The sequence below is a fragment of the Dermochelys coriacea genome, chromosome 1 (genome assembly GCF_009764565.3).
Source record: "Dermochelys coriacea isolate rDerCor1 chromosome 1, rDerCor1.pri.v4, whole genome shotgun sequence".
In the NCBI taxonomy this organism is placed as follows: Eukaryota; Metazoa; Chordata; order Testudines; family Dermochelyidae; genus Dermochelys; species Dermochelys coriacea.
In genome coordinates this window covers 37,773,901-37,793,976 of record NC_050068.2, presented here as the reverse complement: position 1 = coordinate 37,793,976, position 20,076 = coordinate 37,773,901, and the positions used below count along the sequence as shown (strand labels likewise).

General features: G+C 38.6%; 1 protein-coding gene across 4 annotated transcripts in view; it reads right to left on the bottom strand.

The window, feature by feature from the left end:
- Positions 1-7,632: 7,632 nt before the first annotated feature.
- Positions 7,633-20,076, bottom strand: part of ZC3H12C (zinc finger CCCH-type containing 12C) — a 60,232-nt gene continuing 47,788 nt past the window's right edge. For all 4 annotated transcript variants that reach the window (XM_043504232.1, XM_038369409.2, XM_038369398.2 and 1 more), the window contains 2 exons: positions 17,902-18,008; positions 7,633-14,864 (listed from right to left, as the gene is read on the bottom strand). In XM_043504232.1, the coding sequence (XP_043360167.1) occupies positions 13,465-14,864; positions 17,902-18,008 (1,507 nt within the window). In that variant the 3' untranslated portion in view covers positions 7,633-13,464. The remainder of the gene's footprint in view (positions 14,865-17,901; positions 18,009-20,076) is intronic.

The window sequence follows — 20,076 nt, the reverse complement described above, 5'->3', positions numbered from 1 at the left end:
AATTTGTGGCTAGCCAAGGCTCTACAGGTAGTAATAGAAAAAGCTAGTGCAGAGGCAGCCCAGCGGCTTTCATTTGGCTAGTTCAATAATTTCAGAGCTCAGCCAACCACATACTTTCCCTCTAAATGTGAAAGAGAATAGCATAACCCTACACGTTTTTCAATTTCTCTGATTAAGTGATTGAAGTACTGTTGCTGTCTTGTACTGCTTCAGTCCACAATTTATGAGTGCTGGTAAATTGCTGAAAGAAAGCCTCCCAGTGTTCCAGCCCCTCGCCTTGGGATTGCTAAGAAAACACCTGCGAGCCATTCGCAGGGTGGTGGTGTTCAAGTAAATTAGTTTTTAAATGTCAAAAGAGTAAGGGAAGAGAGAATGAGTCATATTTGATTAAAAGCCTGATACAGGTTGAAAACACAGTAAGAAGCCAATTTCCTTGCACCATATGACACACTAACAGGTTGACTTTTTTTTGTTTAGCAAAATCTAAAAATGCAACAAAAGTAAATCAGTAGCAGCTTTGACACGTACTGTGTATGTCTCTGTTAAACATTGAGAGTTAATTAAATCACAGTATTAAATGCAGCAGCTTACAGAGTCCATTTTCCTATGTAAACTTGTAACTGCTGGCAGCAGATCCTCCTTCTGGTTATTCCCCCCCCCCATTTCTGTCCAGTTAAAACTCAGTTTCAGACACCTAGTCAGGGAGGGACTTGAGCCCCAAGTCTATTGTTGTGACATGCTCCAGCTTTTATCCTTAACGCCACCTGGGATCCACAGGTAGATTTGATTTTGACAAATGGGGAGGAAATAGTTGAGAATTTGAAAGTGGAAGGCAGCTTGGGTGAAAGTGATCATGAAATAGCATTCAGGATTCTAAGGAATGGCAGGAGGGAAAACTGCACAATAAAGATAATGGATTTCAAGAAGGCAGACTTCAGCAAACTCAGGGAGTGGGTAGGTAAGATCTCCTGGGAAGTAAGTCTAAGGGGAAAAACATTTCAAGAGAGTTGGCAGTTTTTTTTAGAGAGACTTAATTAAAGGTACAAGAGCAAACTGTCCCACTGCACAGGATAGCTAGGAAGTATGGCAAGAGACCACCCTGGCTTCACCCAGAGAACTTCAATGATCTGAACCTCAAAAACGAGTCATCCAAGAAGTGGAAACTAGGTCAAATTACAAAGGATAGATATAAACACAAGACTCATTGTCCAATGACACTGTTTTCTTACTGAGGGTCAAGAAAGCAAAAACAAGCGCACGTAGGGTAGGGATGACGAATGAAGTACACCTCACCAGGGGCCATGCTGGAGTTTAAAGTGACCTACTGCCATGGGAGGGGGGGAACAGCAAGATCCCTGTATTTGAGGACCAAGTGGCTCAGGTGAATGAACATGGGATATGGAGCCTTTCAAATTCAGTCCTGATTGGCAGTGTCTAAAGGTTGGGATCAGCTGTTGGCAGTTTGTTGAGTGATCCAAAATGAGGTGATGGTGTCAGTCCAGTTCCTAGTGGGAAGATGGCCACATCCCAATTGGCAGCACAAACCGAAAGGCCATGAACAGTGACTGAATTACCTTCTCATCCAGAAGAGGCTGGTCCCTGCAACTAAGAGGCAGGAATGCTGGCAGGAGAGCATGAGGGAAAGCCGCATGGCTGTTCCCTTGTTGATGATTGCAAGGGCTGTGAAGCTGGTGCCTTTCATGAACCCACAGAAGGCAATAGGGTCAGTCTAGTTTTAACACACCACCCCTGTTCCCTATCCTGATAATGAGGCTGTTCACGGGAGGGTACGTCTGCTTTGTGACTTTTACACAACTTTGTGGGGCTGGGCCTGAGGTTCCTCAATGTGCTCTGCGTTGTGTGCCAGTGAGTGTTCACCTCAGACCAGGCCCACTCAGACAAACCACCAGGAACGACGTTTTATTCTGTAAGGAAACCCAGAACAGGATTACAGTCCAGCTGCCTGCTCTCTGCTTGCCTCATGCTCTCAGCTTGTCAGTGCTAAAAGGGCAGAGGGTACTTCCCAACAGGAACCCAAGTTCTCCCACCATGCAGCAGGTTGTAGTCCACATCACTTTGTTGCAACACCTGGATAAGTTAAAACTAGGCATTTTGTCTGTTTCATTTTTATAAAAGTATCATCCGGTGTATTAACGATACTGAACATTTTAGTTTCTATTCTGCCATCTTCAAAAGTGGTTTGGATTTCTTTCGCAGAGACTCTGCAACTTTCCCCTCACCCCCCCCCTTCTGTCAGTACATGTAGCAAAACTCTTAAAATATAAAGATGCTTCCCCTCCCCCCCCATGTAACACTATGATTCATCCACTTAGCTGGTGCTCTTTCCCTTAATTTCAAGAACTCTTGCTGCTCTAACAGCTTGACAATTACTTTGCAATGAGCCTTCCCAAAGTTGCGTTCCCACACCAACATGCTAGATCTTTAAATAGGCTCTCTTTTGAAATCAGAAAAAGCTCAGATGGTTGTGTGCATGCAAATTGAGAATGATCATATTAACTAGAAGGGCCCAATTACTTTCATAATCAAAATGCAATGAACCAAGACTACTCTACAGTGGTTAACATTCCCTTCAGCTGTGATAGATCAAAGCCGTTGGCCAATCTGCAGGGACTTAAAACCATAAATCTCAGCTTGTCCATCAATGTTTTACTATCCAGGTATGTCCAAACTGTTACTCTTGAGCTGATTATAGTAGCTCAATTTCTTATCCTATTAGCTGTGTGTCATAGTGATGAAGGAAGTGATCGCAGTGGGGAAAAAGGGTTAATTTTGCCTTGGGCACCGCTGGCAGTGTTGTCTAGTGGATAGAGCACTGACAAGGAATAGGTTGTTTTCCTGGCTCTGCCACTAGCCTGCGGGTGGGATCTTTTGCAAGTCCCTTCACCACTGTGCCTCAGTTTCTCTATCTGTGAAACAGGAATGATGATACTGACCTTTTTTTCCCAAACAAAACCAAATACAGTGGGACAATTTAAGAAAGGGAGAACAAAAAAATGTCTGGCCACCAGATGTAGCTCTAAAATCACTTATGGGGAGGGAATAACTGAGTGTCAGTGGCACTCCACTTTTGTTAAAAGAAAAGGAGTACTTGTGGCACCTTAGAGACTAACAAATTTATTAGAGCATAAGCTTTCGTGAGCTACAGCTCACTTCATCGGATGCATTTGGTGGAAAAAAAAAAAAACCCACCAAATGCATCCGATGAAGTGAGCTGTAGCTCACGAAAGCTTATGCTCTAATAAATTTGTTAGTCTCTAAGGTGCCACAAGTACTCCTTTTCTTTTTGCGAATACAGACTAACACGGCTGCTACTCTGAAACCACTTTTGTTAGTCAAGCAAGATGGACAGTTCAGAGCCCTACCTGGGCAACCTCAAAGAACCTCGAAGATTACAGACAGTCCTTAGAAGCCAAATCATATTCAACCAATGTTTGAAGATAGTGATAGCTCAAAGATAGGAATCAAAAAAGTCAAAGAGACCAGCTTGGAGCTAATCTAATATGCAACAACATCTCAGATGTATTAAAGTTACCAATTTAAAACAACAACAACATAGCTTTATTCTATGGCTTAAGTTAAGCAACATTCCTTGGACTTATTTATAGTGTTTCTGAAATAGTCCAATTTAACAGACCTGTCCCCTTTGAAGTCAGCAAATAAATGCTGCCCTGTTCTAGTTACTGACAGATCGCCTGCACGAAACAGCTATAAATGGGTTTATGAAATGTTACAAGTCACTAGCTGAGGTTTGTGAAGTGTTAGATACAGGGCATCTGCAGTAATTTTTTCAACATTTTTGAAATTATATTATATATATATATATATAAATATTTGTGCTAATAAAAATGCCATACTAGACTGATATGCTAGGCTATAAAGATCTATAGAATGTGCTTAAGTAAAAAAGTATGTGATAAACAGTAAGTTCCTGTAGCTATTTCAGTCTTAAATACTAACTCTAAGTATTGCCTAATTACTTATGGGCTGGAATGCCCTAAATCCCAACTTTAATAGTACAACTACAATAGATAGTGGAATTATAGTCCAATTCACAGAGCATTCCAGGATTGGCCAAGGGTATCCTAAGCCACAGGGACATCAGTCCAGGTATTAATCAGCAGAATATGGATCACATGCAATGCTGGGGCGAGTGGAAGAGGTGAGGGTAAGGTAGCATGTAGGAGAATGGAGAGATCTGGTGCATAGAAGATAAATCCATAAAAGGGAGACGGGTAGTTCAGCAAGAAGGAAAATGCAGAGAGCTCTGGAAAGTCAGTTCTGCCACAGCCAGGGTTACCAAATGATAGGGTTCCTATTTAGGAAACTTTTCAGTGTGCTGGTTAAAGGGTGGTATAAAAGAGAGAACTTACCTGTTAATGGGATCTTGGCCTCTGGGCTCAACCCAAGTATAGTATTAGTTTAATATCCTATATGTGCAGATGAGTGGTTAAATTTAGTTCTTAACCACATCAGTGCAACCTACTGCTTGCACCCATGTAATTAAGTGGAGATTTTTGGCTCTGTCCTCCACTTGCACAGAACTAAAGTACTTTCTACCTATATATTATGATGTACTTTTTTGCATCTGGGTTGCATTTTTCTCTCCTTTGTTTGAGCAAGACTTAGTGAAAGGTCCTTCAACCCTTAGAACTTATTTGGACTTAAACCCATCTATATATGGCTAAATACAGTAGATGCTATAAAAAGTTAGTTATTTTTAAATAATTTTTCTCAGTGTTGTAGTTATAAGATGGCAGTAATTCATACATTAAATGTAACACACTTGCTTTTTTTAATTGCATATGTTCTGAGGAATATAATTTCTTCCCTTTGAAAGTACTATCCACAAATAATTTGTTAGTTATCCAGTGATGGGAAAATGGAAAACACGGTGCCCATTTTAATTAAGAGTAGGTGAAAGAATCAGGAGGATATTAGTTACTCCAGGAACTAGACAACATTGCAGTAATTTAATGATGCTTTTGATACAATCACACATTACAGTCTCATAAGCAAAGTAGGGAAATATGGTCTACATGAAGTTATTATAAGGTGTATGCAAAACTGTTTGGAAAAAAAACACACTCAAAGAGCAGTTACCAGTGTTTCACTATCAAACCTGCAGTATGCATCTAGTGGGGTTCCGCCTGGAGTCTGTCCTGACTCTGGTACTATTCAGTATTTTCATTAATGACTTGAATAATGGAGTAGAGAGCATGATTATATAGTCTGTGGATAACACAGAGCCAGGTCTAGGAGGACAGGATTAGAATTCAACAGGTGCTTGACAAATTGGAGAACTGTGTTGAAGCCAAGATGAAGAGGAAATTCAGTAAAAACAAATTCCAAGTATTACACTTAGGAAGGAAAAATGAAATGCACAAATACAAAATGGGGAAATAACTGGCTAGGCAGTAATACACTGCAGAGGAAGAACTGGGAATGAGAACAGATCACACACTGAATACAAGTCAACAATGGGATGAGATTGTGAAAAAGGTAAATATCACTCTGGGCTGTATTAATGTAAGTGTCATATGTAAGACACAGGAGGTAACTGTCTTATTCTAATCAGCACTGGACAAACTGGAAAGAGTTCAGAGGACAGCAACAAAAAAAAATGATAAAAGGTTTAAAAAACCTGCCTACAGAGAGAATTGGCTCTCAGTAGTAGGTGCCTGTTTTAAGGAAAGATGGTTTTGATTAGGTAGTTATAGAGTAGGATTTTCCAAAACACTTTAGCAACATGCAAGACAAGCAAACTTGGGGTCTGCCCTACACCTCAGGATATTGTGACTGCCTCGCTTTCAGTTCGACTCTGGCACACCTGAGGGGTATTGATGTGTGAACATGGAGCATCTTAAGGAGAAAGTTCATGTCAACACAGTTAAATCTCTCATGAAGACAAATCTTACACGTTTAGGACCACAACTTTCAGTGAAAGTCAGGGGGACTTGAGCTCCTAAGTCATTTAAATGCTCTTGGAAATTGCACTTTGTGTATCTGCAGAAAGGGCCAAATCCTGTTCCCGCTGAAGCTGACTGGACTTCACCACACTTTTGACAATCCTGGAAGGCCCTTTTCTCATCCACTTTTTTTTTAAAAAAATATATAAATGACTTATTGATTGTGGCATACAGAGTTATACACAGTACTGCATTTATGTTACACATGTATTTGTGGCCACAAAAAACATTTACAGATGATCATGTAAAAGACTATCATAGTGCAGCTGAATAACAGGTAAAGTTAAGGTCTGACATTTCTTTAAATTTGCAACTTTTTCTTTTAGACCAGTTCTGAGGATGTGAAATTTACTAGCCCTACTCCATAGCATACGCCTGGCACAAACAGAACTGGTTACCACAGTATTGATAAAAGATAAACATACAAAAATGATAGAAGGACTGGAGGTTAGTACACATGATGAGAGGAAGGTAGTCTAGAAAAAATGCAAGGAGACATAATTATACATGACGACACTATAATGAAAGTAATGATCAGTCAGTGTCAGAAGATGGCAAGTTAAGTAGCAATGGGTTGAAGCAAAGAAGAGTTTAGATTAGAGAGAAAAATATTCTGGAGCAATTGGGCAGTGAAACAGCCTATCAGTAAGAGATAATGAAAGCAGATTTTATAGTACTGTGCCGAAAGCACCACATTTGAGCACGAGTTTGACAAGTGCTTTGTGCTCAAGTTAGTAGCATTTTATGGAAGCAAGTTTCATACCACTTGCTCTTCCCCTGCTATGAAAGGGATAGACATTGGACAAAACATATGAGAAATGAGCTGTGAGCAGCACTCTCAGAGATGCATTGCTGTAGTCTTGTCAGACTTCCTTGTTAGTGGGAAACTTGTATTTTCAATTCACTGCCTCTTTAGAAGCCCTGTAATGATGCAATGTCACTGATCAGCCAATGAAATGACAAGGATGTATGTAATATCACAGCAGGGGCTCACAGCTGTGCAAAACTTTAGTCTGAGGCCTGTAATTTATCAGCACTCAAAACCCACTGATTGCAGTATAGGATTGTTTCTGCAGTGGAGTGCTATTTACATTGTCATTCTTATTACCCACCCTTGTCTGGTCAGTAGCTGTTGACCCAACTCCAGGGATCCAGGTTTTTGAGAGCTCTTTCCAAAGACTGGTAGTTTGTGTGTCCTTGACTTAGAGTTATTTGTTACCACACAATCCTTTTCGGTACAAACTACCAGGATTATGCAATTAAAAAAAAACCAGATTGATGGCAGTCTTTGAAAGAAGTCAAGGTCTGTTCATACAGAGTCTCTAATACAAATTCTGCTGATAAATTACTGACAATCCCATTTAACTGCCTGGATTTTCTGTATTAGGGAAATTAAAAATATATGCCATGGGGATAAGAGTTAAATCAATGAAACAGAAATGACCTCTAAGACTGATTTGACAGTCCATGAACCTATTATGCATCTAAAATGCTTTTTTTAGCTGTACTGAATTTTATTAGCTATACCAAGCTCAAGGAAGAAGTTTTTATTGTATGGTTATGAATGACACTTATACATTTCATTCCTAGCTTTTGTGTGTTGCTCTAGCAAGGTTGTCTTATATGAAACAAAAACAATCCAATTGTGAGAAAAAGGTATCTTTATTTTTTCCTCTAATATAAGAATTCATGTACATGCTTTGCAATGGTTTTTCTTAAGGTCTAAAATACTGCTAACAGATGTGAACAGTCACATCACAGAAGTAGTACACAACAGCCAGCAAAGGGAGAGAGTAAAAAGTGTATTAGGTGGTCCAAACTGTTCTCTGGCACTCTTTCTGCCAGAGGGGACATCAATATTAGGTAGGTAGGTAGGTAGGTGTGTGTGTGAGACACACACACACACACACACACACACCCCCCAGATCATGTCTCATGCCGCTAGGTATGCATTTTTGTATTTTGTTGAAACTTTTTTTTTTTTTTTTTTTTTTAAGATGTCAGTCTCATTAAGAATCCCACTCAATTTTTTTTAAAATGTTAAATTATACTTCATCTGAGAAAAAAAGTTGCCTTACAAAATGAAAAAAAGATTGTGTGGTTGAAAATAGATTACGTGGTGTGAAGAAGAATCTGGACAAATTGTTAGATGGAAATATCTGTCTGCATTTTAATCATTAGAACATGTGCAGTGTTGGACAAATTCTCTGCTGGTCTTAGTGCCGTTTCACCCATTTATAAAAGCAGAGAATTTGATCCTACATGTTAAAAGGTTCACCAGGTTTCAGTCTAAAATATACTCAGGCCCCAATCTTACAAACACTTATGCCCATGCCTAGCTGTAAACCTGGGAGTGGTTCCATTGAAATGAATGAGATTACTCATGTGTTTAAGGTTAGACATATGCATACATTTTTGCAGGATTGGGGTCTCAAATTATTACAAAAGACTAAATGAGGAATGAAAAAAATCTCTTGGGAACAAAGGCCAAGCTTTTCACACTTTAAAGAGGGCATAACAATTTTAACTTAGATCATTAACACATAGATATAGTAGAATACAATTAAAAAAACCTGTGAACACTAAGAATTGAAATTCAGAGACAGCAAAACTATGTATAGCATTCTACAGTTACTAACTAAATTCACTATAATTTGGTAGCAATCTTTATACACTGCTACTGTGTATTTTATATACAAAAAATAAAGGTTTGTAATGCACTGCAAAGAAGTATAGACAGGAGTACGTTTCACATGTGCACAGACTGCCCAGAGATATACATGATTAGATCATCAGAACACCAGTTGCTGATTAAGTCTTAGGATGAGCATAAGTGAAACTTTTCCCACAGACATGAACGTAAAGTCTAGATATAAGCGTAGTTGTCTAGGAAAGTTTTAGTTAGAACAGTTATTTAAAATGGATTACTATAGAATTATTTACATATTCAAGCTAAACAATGTCTATGTGTATTTTATATAATTCAGATAAAATTCTTATGCTATACTATGGCTTCCATTTTTTCTAATTTACAAAATACATAAAATGTGAGATCCAACATTTAAAAAACCGTAACTCTTTAAAACAAAAACATGGCCATTAAGGACATCTTTGCTTTAATCAATAAATTTGCTTTGTTTTGATATTTTTCTTCTATAGTAATAAAGTATTCCACATCATCTTTATAATGCAAGTAATAAATTAACAATAATAACTTACTTACATTGTAAATCAAAAAACATCTAAACTAAGTTTTTTTTTTAAAAATGGTCTCTTAATTGCACAGTATTATACCTGTCTGATAGCGATATTAAGTCAATTGGGTATTTTTTTAAACATTTGATATTATAGCAGCTGTGTGTCAGAATTTCAGTCCTAATACACCAAAAACATCTTGCTCAAGTCTTCACCTGACAAATGTTCTGGTAATTGTTTACTGTGGAGATAGTGGTGCCTAGACTTGAAAACCTTCACGTCCACCATCCCAGCCAAGAATGCTTCTTCATAAGTCTGTCACTTTCCTAAAGTAAAGGCCGCAGGGTTTTAGGTTTGACTAAATAAGATACTCTTGTTTTCATCCACATCTTTATTTTTAGATGATATTCTTCTCCTACCCCCAAGGCCCAATTCCCCTCTTCTCTTTGTATATCCACTCACACCTTCCAAGAAGGGCCAAAAACATAGGAACAATTCACCTTCCTGACCTTCAAGTGGGAGTGCCACCTGCAGTCACCCTAAACCCGAACAATATTTTATTTGGCTGAATGTGAAACTTTCAGCTCTGCCATCAGAATTGCTAGGGTTTAGTCTGTTTTTTTAATTTAGACATAGTGGACAAAAGAAGTTACCTGCAAAGACAAGATCTTACCTCAGAAGAATAGTAGTTGGTGGTAACTGAGATTTAAAGATAAAAGGAAGAATTTTTTTAAAATCCTACACAGTGGGAACAGTGGTTAAGACTGGCTTTGATATAAAATATGGGCCAAACTCAGTCTTGGTGTTATTTCACTGAAGTTAAAACACTAGGGGGAAAAGAACTGCCCATGCACATTTAACTCATTAAAAAAGGTATCTTTGAGATGTGTTTAAAAAGATAATATTGACAATCTAGCTAGATAAATGAAAGTTGTGAGTGGATGTATTATGGAAATATGTGTACCATATAAAATACTGTACATCTATAAAAGTAGAGTGTTGTATTTTTAAAATACATAATTTATGGTAAATACATCAAAATAATTCTCCTAAAAATACTGCAGACAAAGTAAAACGTTCCCCTCTCTTTAATGGTGGTGTAAGGTTTTTCTTGGAATACTTTATCCATAAATGAAAGCCATTTTACTCAAACTGAGCAAAGGCAAGTAGTCAATAGCCCAGTTTGACTTCTTAAATATATATAAATCACACCTTATTTTACAGTTATACTATTTGCATCAATGCATTTAATATAAATCAAATGTAAAGTTTCACCAGTATTATCAGTGTCCTATACATACTGGTGTGTCATCTCTCTAAATATCTAGAGTGAACTCTTCCAGAATGATGAGCTCATGGAAGATATTACTCATTTGCTTTTTATTACTCACAAAGAGAGAAATACCAATGGGCAATATTTTGTCAGCAGTAATTTTCCTTCGCACAGTGTAACAAAGCTTGAATTTAACTAGCATATCATTGCACAATATTAAAAGCTGCCAAATAACTTCTGTTCTTACATTTTGTAAAGCAATTTTAGTGCTTTAGGACAAAGCACAATTTGACATGGTATAAGAATGCTTCTAGCAATCAACTTGCTTTAAAATGATTCAATACTGTATTAAATATACAAGGAAGCATCCAATGCTGATAGCTCTTATCTGTGCACTGCAGCATACAGTGCTATGTTACTCCTCTCACCATTTTAATAAAATTTAATATTATACGTCAAATTGCTACATATATTAGGAGACATTCTGACTGAAAAAAATAAAAAAAATGAAATGCATCTATTACATACATATCTCTTCAAATGTTTAAAGGAATTCGCTTTTGGTAGCAGTTAATTCATACATACAAATATAAATGTAGAAATGCATTAAAGACAAAACACTAGTATAATCATTATTAAAACAGATGCACCTACACTATGGTGTACTACTTAAAAGTGTAATTTGATTTTAAAAAAATATCTTAGTGTACAACTAAGACAAGACTCACTGTTTATAACCTCAGTGTCAGCACTTTACTAGCCTCTACATTAAAACATGTTCTACAGATAGTGACCAACAAAACCAAGGGGAAAAATACTGTCACAGGTAAACAGGTTCTCCCCCTAAACAACTCAGGATAGCTTATGTACAGCACCACCTGTATTGAGTTACAAGGGACACATGAATGCAGATCCCACCTCAAAAAAATCAACAGTAAAAGCTGTAGAGAAGAACACTTCCTGAATTAAGTTTGCTGAACATGGTTCAGATTATTGAATAAGTCTATAAGCTCAATGCTTTTTAGAAGCATTTACTGTATACCCTAATCCTACTTCTTGCAACACACAGTGTCACACAAGTAGTGAAAATGTTTTCCTATTCAAAAGGTGCTTGGACATTATTTTCAGGCAGCATTTTACCTTTATTTTAGTAAGTTCACACTAGGTATGTTTTAGAAGGAAGAAAATGCCAATAGCTTTTTTAAAAACAAAATTATAAAAATATAAAATTGAGACACTTATCTAAAAAAATTACTGTATTTTTATTTGTCTAACTCTATACTAGATTGAAATCTATTGTTTTAAATAAGGGATAAAATGTTGCCCAAAATTCTAATTATAGTTACACATTTGTGTTTTAACTAGATCTACAAATCAAAATAGTTCTCAGTTAAAAAAAAAAAGATACAATTTGTATCAACTGTATAGGTACTTTCTGGTTCTTCGGGGCCTTACTTTAAATTGCAGCAAGTGTATCAAAATCATCATCAATTATATTGTAAACCAGTGAACTAACAATGAACAACGTTACTCTATATGGAATCCTAAAACTATAGGCAACTGACTACTTCATGTAAATACAGCCCTCTGTCAAGGATTGCAAACCCTGTATAAAAAAAAAGTTTGAAGCAATAGTAAAACCCATGTCTTAAAACCAGAAATATCCCTTACTAATACTAGAACAGACTATTTTAATCTGTTTCTACAGTTATACTATTTGTGGCAAGAATTAGGCCTACATAATACAACAGGCCAAAAACTAACTTCTGGAACATATACAGTATCTTACAAAAAGGTTTAAGTTATCATTTTCAGCTACAATACCATTACCATAGTGCAGTTAATAAATGTTGCATATCCTCAACACATACAACCTTCTCAGGCCAGCCTTGATAAATAGCAAGAAAATTGAACATATCTTAAATACAAAACCTGCATTGAGAATACTTGGATTCATTTAAAAAACAGGTAAATATTTTATGAAAAAGCATATTTTATCCAGTATACCTGTGCACAAATACAAATAATAAAAAAGACGCATATAAAACAATTTCATAGAATCCTAAACTTTCAGTTCCATTTCTACTGACCAGAAGCACACAAAAGAGTTGGATAACAACGTATCTGAACTGAAACATTCATGGCCTGATTTTAGGCAGTTCTGAGCAGCTGCAGCTTTTACTGGGTTCAAAGGGAGTTGCATATGCTCAGCATCTTTGCAAATCAGACCACCAGGCTTTGCCTTATCCGAAAAGTAATGGAAATGAGTTCCTTTACTTTTGATTGCATCTGCTCTTACTAAACCAACTGAATCAAATAATTAAAAACTATTCTTAAAAGAGCAATGAAAAGTGCTATACTGTAAATTACTAATATACCGTTACCCATTTCAACTTTAACTGGTAACTTAATATTTTATTTAAAAAATAAAGTCAGTGCCATAGTAAACCTTTGTTTTCTATAAATAAATGATTATAGCACAAAGAAGTCCACAAAATAAATAAATAATAATAATAATAAATTAATTGCTGTTAAAAGTTCAAATTAAGCTTGGTTTGAAAATTGTTTGCCAGGTCTATTAAAATTCTTTCAACTTTCTGTAGATTCTTTTAATGCCTTGCAGCTGAGGACACACATCCAGTAAGTTAATAAAACATGTAACAAAGAGATAGAAAGTGCTGCATATAAACCCCTGATGCACCAAAGATTATTACCGGAGACCACAGATAACATATACACACACATATTAAACTTAGACTGGAAAGATTTCAGTCATGAACGTAGCTTAAAACCATTTAAAAATTTCAAGTTAGTATGTAAAACAAACCTGTTACTTCCAATGCATGGGGCTATACATAGAGATTCCATGATACTGTATTTTCACATAAATGGATTACTATATAATCTCCTTGCTGAGAAGGAGATCACATATGCTATTGTAGCAAACCGCCCTCAGCATTAGAGCTGAACTGAAAACTACTATACACCACAAAGATGCATCATCATCTTTCAATAACCTAGCTGGGATTTTTCCACTAAAATGGCTGCAGCAAGTTGCTGAGCATCTGTCATGTGAGGATTCCTTTTCATAACAATTCTCACAAGATCAGGAGGGAAGATATTGCATAAGTTTATATAAACCTTCTCCCGTGTGTCCTGATACCTTGGAGGGTCTTGAGGGATTCCACAGTAAGGTATGCACCAAGTCTGGTCTTGCTGCTCAGGTAAACTTTGGAAGGCGAACTGCTCGTAACATGGCTGAGTTGGGTTACTAGGCAAGGAGTAAGTCTGACGATAGCCGTATGCATCAATCCCATAACTCTGCCTATCCCAACTTCCAAGCCCATCTTGGCTGGAATAAGGCTTTCTTTGTCTTAATGGAGAATTATCATATAAACGTGAGTCTGAAATGCTATCTATTCTTGTGGATACAAGGGCCCTCCCCAGATGCATGGTCTTTGAATGTTGCAAACTTTGAAGAGCAGAGTAGTCATTAGGGCAACTAGAACGAGCACCAACTGTAGAATGCTGTAGATGTACAGACATGTATGGAGTAGGAGGTTTGTGATGATGCTTTGGTTCTTCATGACTGTAACTTTGCACTCTTGTTAAAGGATCATGGTAACTCTGCAGGAAGGGCTGTGAATTAAGGCGGCTATGTGGGTGCACGTGTTGGCACTTTAAGTTCTCTTCTAATTGTGGGTCAGGTGAACTCATGTAAGACCGATCATTGTAACCCACATAGGAATCGCTACTACCACAGCTCATACTACCTTCACTGCTACAATCAGAAGCTACAGAGCTAATCCTATAATCTGTGTCTAAGGAGAAACGTCTTTCAGGACTGCGTGGACCAGACATACTTAGATTTGAATAAGCGTTCAGCATAGAGTAGTAGCCTACATCCACAGGAGACTCACATTTTGGATACTGGTCATAAGACATTGGCGTTCCATGATTTTTGGTTGCCATCATCATTGGAGGATATTGTCCCTGTAGTCTTTGATCCTGAGGTGGGAAATGAACCCCGGATGGAAGGCCGTTGCTTAAAGGTGCAGTACTTTGGGGTTTTACAACTGAAGAATTCGGTATACTAACTAAAGAAGGAACAGACCTGGTTTCCAATTTGTTTTTGGTGGGAAGCTTTTCCTCCAAGTCTTGGTAGACTTGAGTCCTTATACTAGGATCTGATTGCCTCTTTGGAGCAGCACGTTTGAGATCAGAAGTGCCATCAATCTTAGTGCTACAAGGAACACTGTTGCTTTTTACCAGTCCTCCTCCTTCACTTGCAGCTTTGGCAGCTGTGCTTCTAGACATGGCTCGAAGTTCATCAGCTACAGACCGCTGAGGTTGATTTCCTCTTTCTGGGTGGTAGTATTTGCATTTGTGTCCATAGGTACATTTCTTTCCTATTAAAAGTCATACAATTTGTGGTAAAAAAAAAAAAAAAGAAAACAAAACAAAATTATTTAGCCATTTGAATTGGAAGCTCTCAACTTTTTAAAATTTGTGGGTGAACTGAAATGATTTTTCAACTCTCTCTCTGTGTGTGTGTGTGTGTGTGTGTGTGTGTGTGTGTGTGTGTGTGTGTGTGTCCCCGAAGTGAGGCTTTGAAACCGACTTTCTTGCTCTGTGGAAAAGATTGTGGCAATGTTCAAGAAGGTAAAGGACCTATATAGCACTAGCTTGAGACAGTGCAAGCAGACTGCCAATGTATCTCAGTTCTGTCCTGAAACATCCCTCTTACGCTCCCACTTTCTAATCCTCTGTTCTCCTAAACTGAGGATTATGTGGAGTCCAATCTTGCTTTCATTTGAGATCTATGGTTTTGAACTCCACCTTTTTTACCCCTCCAAAATGTAATTTTCTGCCTACTTCTAAGTAATATGCACAACCTTTACATTTTAAATTCATTTAATTTAAAAGAAAAAAAAGTCTTCCATGAAGTATCACCAATGAGCTGAACTAAACATTATGCATTGTAATAATCAGTCTTCATGCATATAGACCTCATGGTTGTCAGGGTGATCAAACCAGTAAACCCTGGCACCAGAAGCATAAGCTGCTAATATTTGAGCTGAAGGAGTCATTTTTTAGCATGTAGGAGGATGTTCTTGAAATGGGATTTTTTTTAATTTCCCATCCACGTGTGCCTCAGTTTCCCCTATAAGTTGCATGGCTACCCAGTGGGTGGGGAGAGGGGAGGAGAATGGGGGACGACACACGACGATGCTAAGTTTGCTCTCAGGGAAGGCTAAGATACATTGGTATCTCCTATGTTGATCACATAACATCTCTTATGGTGTCACTTCCCTGTCTGGGGGAATGAAGACAGTCATTAAAGAACTTGCTGAAACCAACAAGGGGTCTAGAGAGACGATGTAACACTCTCAGCAGCAAAGGTGAGTAGAGGCCCCAGCTCAAGAACAAAGGACAGGAAGAAGTCAGGTGGAAGATAAGCATGAGCTCTGGAAGAAGTTTGGGAGCTCTCACTTGGGAACTAATTGAGAAGGTCGGACAGACACACACAGCCTGAAAACGGAGTTCACTACAGCTTGGCTGGGGCTCTGGGCTGCGCTAAGGATTTTCTGTGCTGTGTTCCAGTTGACTAGTAAACCTTACTGTTTTGAAAACACTGCTTGAGTGTCCCTGTAAATGTTTGGTGATGTGTTTTAATCCCCGAAGAGCATACAAGTTTCTGACAGCAGTCTGTCACAGTTGGGCACACTGAGCAAAGCACATGGTGTGAAGGAGGAGTGCTGAAGTCCAGGGTTTCAGCCTAAGGAGGTGGTGAGGCTGTATGGCCTACCTTGAAAGAAGAGTGAGACTCCTGTGGGGTTGGGCCCATCAAAGGGGTTCCTCCAAAGACTATTCTAAAGTTGTGGGCATAGCACCAATCCTGTGGATCTGCAACAGTGGGGTCATGATCACAGCCAAAAAGCTAATGTATTACATATTTCCACATTATACTAACTTGTCCTGAGTGTCTGAAGGCCAAGGAAGTTCAAGTTCCATCTGGGGTATCACTTTATAATGCACTGTGGCCATACACATTGACATTATGGTTCCCCAAATCAGACTAAAATCTCTTCTGCACCTTAGATGACCATGTCTATCTTGCCTTGCAGGAAGAGTACGTAATATACTGGCTTAGTCAATGTGAACATATCTCCTTGTAGAGTAGCAGCCGTGTTAGTCTGTATTCGCAAAAAGAAAAGGAGTACTTGTGGCACCTTAGAGACTAACAAATTTATTAGAGCATAAGCTTTCGTGAGCTACAGCTCACTTCATCGGATGCATTCAATGACCGAATGCATCCGATGAAGTGAGCTGTAGCTCACGAAAGCTTATGCTCTAATAAATTTGTTAGTCTCTAAGGTGCCACAAGTACTCCTTTTCTTATATCTCCTTGTAGTGGCTGGCCCCAGTAACTAACAGCCTGGTACTTATTGATGGCGAATGAAGTTATTTCTTTAGTTTAAGTGGTAGATTCAAACACTAATACGTTCTTTTCCAAGTTTCAGAGTAGCAGCCATGTTAGTCTGTATCCGCAAAAAGAAAAGGAGTACTTGTGGCACCTTAGAGACTAACATTTATTAGAGCATAAGCTTTCGTGAACTACAGCTCACTTCATCGGATCTTTTCCAACTGATAAATGAATAAGATGTCAGCAGAAATCTTGGCTCCACTGAAATCCATAGGAAAACTCCCATCGACTTCAACAGAGTCAGGATTTCAGTCATTGTCAATATAAGATAGCTCTGTAAAAAAGTCTTACTTTTATTGGCACAGCTATAAAGAAAGGAAGCAGTTTGCCCTTTATACCTAACCTATGTGATACAGCATGGCCAGAGGGTCGCAGGAGAGTGTTAGAAGGGAGCCTTATTCCCTGTAGAGGGAAGAAAGTTTGCTATAAGTTAACTAAAGCACCTGAAGCCAATTAAAGCACCTGAAGCCAGTCACATGATAAAAACTTCCTGCTTCAATCAGACAAGAGGAGGAGCTAAAGCAGAGTGGATTAGCATTGGAGCAGAGAGCAGTTTGGAGGGAAGCAGAGGAGAGTTTGGAGAAGTGCTGCGGTGGGCTAAAACCACCAAGACCCTAGGTAAAGGGACACCTGATTTGTGCAGAGGGAGGGCAGGAAGCCCCACAAGCTGAAGGGCAGGAAGGGAAGTAGCCATGGGGAAGGAACTGCTAGTTCTAGTGGTTTACCACTATCCCTAGGGCCTCTGAGCTGGAACCTGGAGTAGAAGGTGGGCCCGGGTCCCTCCCTCTCCACTCCCCTCCTCTAGGACACTAGTGGGGCAGTTAATACCACAGTTTAGGGGCAAGAAAAGGTGCCCTGAACCCCCACCCCCACCCCAGAAGAGAAAGCGTGAGACTCATCATAGTAGTGCTAGCAATTTGCCACATGATACAATAAATCATGCATTTAAATCAAGTTACCATATGGACATGGTTGCTTCTTATGTTCCGGTACAATAGGTTTCTTCCTTAGAAAATTGTCAAGGCTTGGGCCATGACGGCCAAGAGGATCATCAGGAGGCATGAACCTATAACATACAACAAAAGCATAAAAGAACTGACCACCACGTTTCATTTTCATGTTCCTGTTACAACTAATTATAGCTGTGGACTACCCATTGCAATTTACCTGTCATACATTATATCAGCTTTATTCTAAAGTAGTAAACATTTTCAAGGAAAAAGTTTAACAAAGAAAATCCACATTTTGCAACCAAGAGGAAGTTGTCAAATCAGGACTATTCAACAAATGATTTAGCTCCAAAGTGTAGTTTCGAAAGACTGCTTCTGCACTACAGCATCTGCTTGTCAGGGAAAAAAAAAATCCCAAAATGTACTCCCTGGCTGTCCTGCAAGTTGTTTTACAATCTGCAGAACTATGCAGCATATCACAACAATGCCCTATAGACAGAAGTACAGGCCAAAAAGTACAGGCTAAAATTGAGTGCCTACATCAATATTTAAGCACGTAACAGAAATGGCCTGATTGTTCGAAGTTCTGAGCAACCCCTACACTTCCACTGGGGTCAACAGGAGCTGTAGGTGGTATGCATATTTTAAATTTATGCCACTTCTATTTAGGTGGCTAAGGGGAGTTATTCCAGAAGAGATTGTCCTGATTAACTCAAAGTGGCACCTTTATTCTGGAAAAAAAAAGAGTCTCCACTCATGGAGTTAATTATTTAACCAATTTTAAAATTCACACCCTACCTTGTTCAGGATTAACCTTCCTGTGTTGAAATGCCCTAATTTAAAAATTAAAGGGTTAATTTTTTTTTGTCTTAAACATAAGAAAGGCCATACTGGGTCAGACCAAAGGTCCATCTAGCCCAGTATCCTGCATTCCGACAATGGCCAATGCCAGATGCCCCAGAGGGAATGAACAGAACAGGTAATTATCAAGTGATCCATCCCCTGTTGCCCATTCCCAGCTTCTGGCAAACAGAGGCCAGGGATACCATCCCTGCCCATCCTGGGTAATAGCCACTGATGGACTTATCCTCCATTAATTCATCTAGTTCTTTTTTGAACCCTGTTATAGTCTTGGCCTTCACTACATCCTCTGGCAAGGAGTTCTACAGGTTGACTTTGCGTTGTGCAAAGAAATACTTCCTTTTGTTTTAAATCTGCTGCCTATTAATTTCGTGGCCCCTAGTTCTTATGTTAAGAGAGAGTAAAAAACACTTCCTTATTTACTTTCTCCACACCAGTCATGATTTTATAGACCTCAATCATAATCCCCCTTAGTCGTCTCTTTTCCAAGATGAAAAGTCCCAATCTTCTTACTCTCTCCTCATATGAAAGCTGTTCCATACCTCTAATCATTTTTGTTGTCCTTTTCTGAACCTTTTCCAATTCCAATATATCTTTTTTGAGATGGAACGAACACACCTGCACACAGTATTCAAGATGTCGGCGTACCATGGATTTATATAGAGGCAATCTGATATTTTTTGTCTTATTATCTATCCCTTTCTTAATGATCCCCAACGTTGTTAGCTTTTTTGACTGCCACTGCACATTGAGTAGATGTTTTCAGAGAACTATCCACAATGTCTGCAAGATCTTTTTCTTCAGTGGTAACAGCTAATTTTATAGCTAGGTAACACCATTTTAAATGTATAGTTGGGATTGTTTTCCAATGTGCATTACTTTGCATTTATCAACATTGAATTTCATCTGCCATTTCATTGTCCAGTCACTCAGTTTTGTGAGATCCTTTTGTAACTCTTTGCAGTCTGCTTTGGGCCTAACTATCTTGAGTACATAAGAACGGTCATTCTGGGTCATATCAAAGGTCCATCTAGCCCAGTATCCTGTCTTCCTACAGCGGCCAATGCCAGGTGCCCCAGAGGGAATGAACAGAACAGGTAATCATCAAGTGATACATCCCCTGTTGCCCATTCCCAACTTCTTGCAAACAGAGGCTAGGGACACCATTCCTGCCCTTCTTGCTAACAATTGATGGACCTATCCTCCATTAACATATCTAGTTCTTTTCTGAACCCTAAGAAGTTTTGTATAATCTGCAAATTTTGCCACCTTACTGTTTACCCCCTTTTCCAGATCGTTTATGAATATGTTGAATAGGACTGG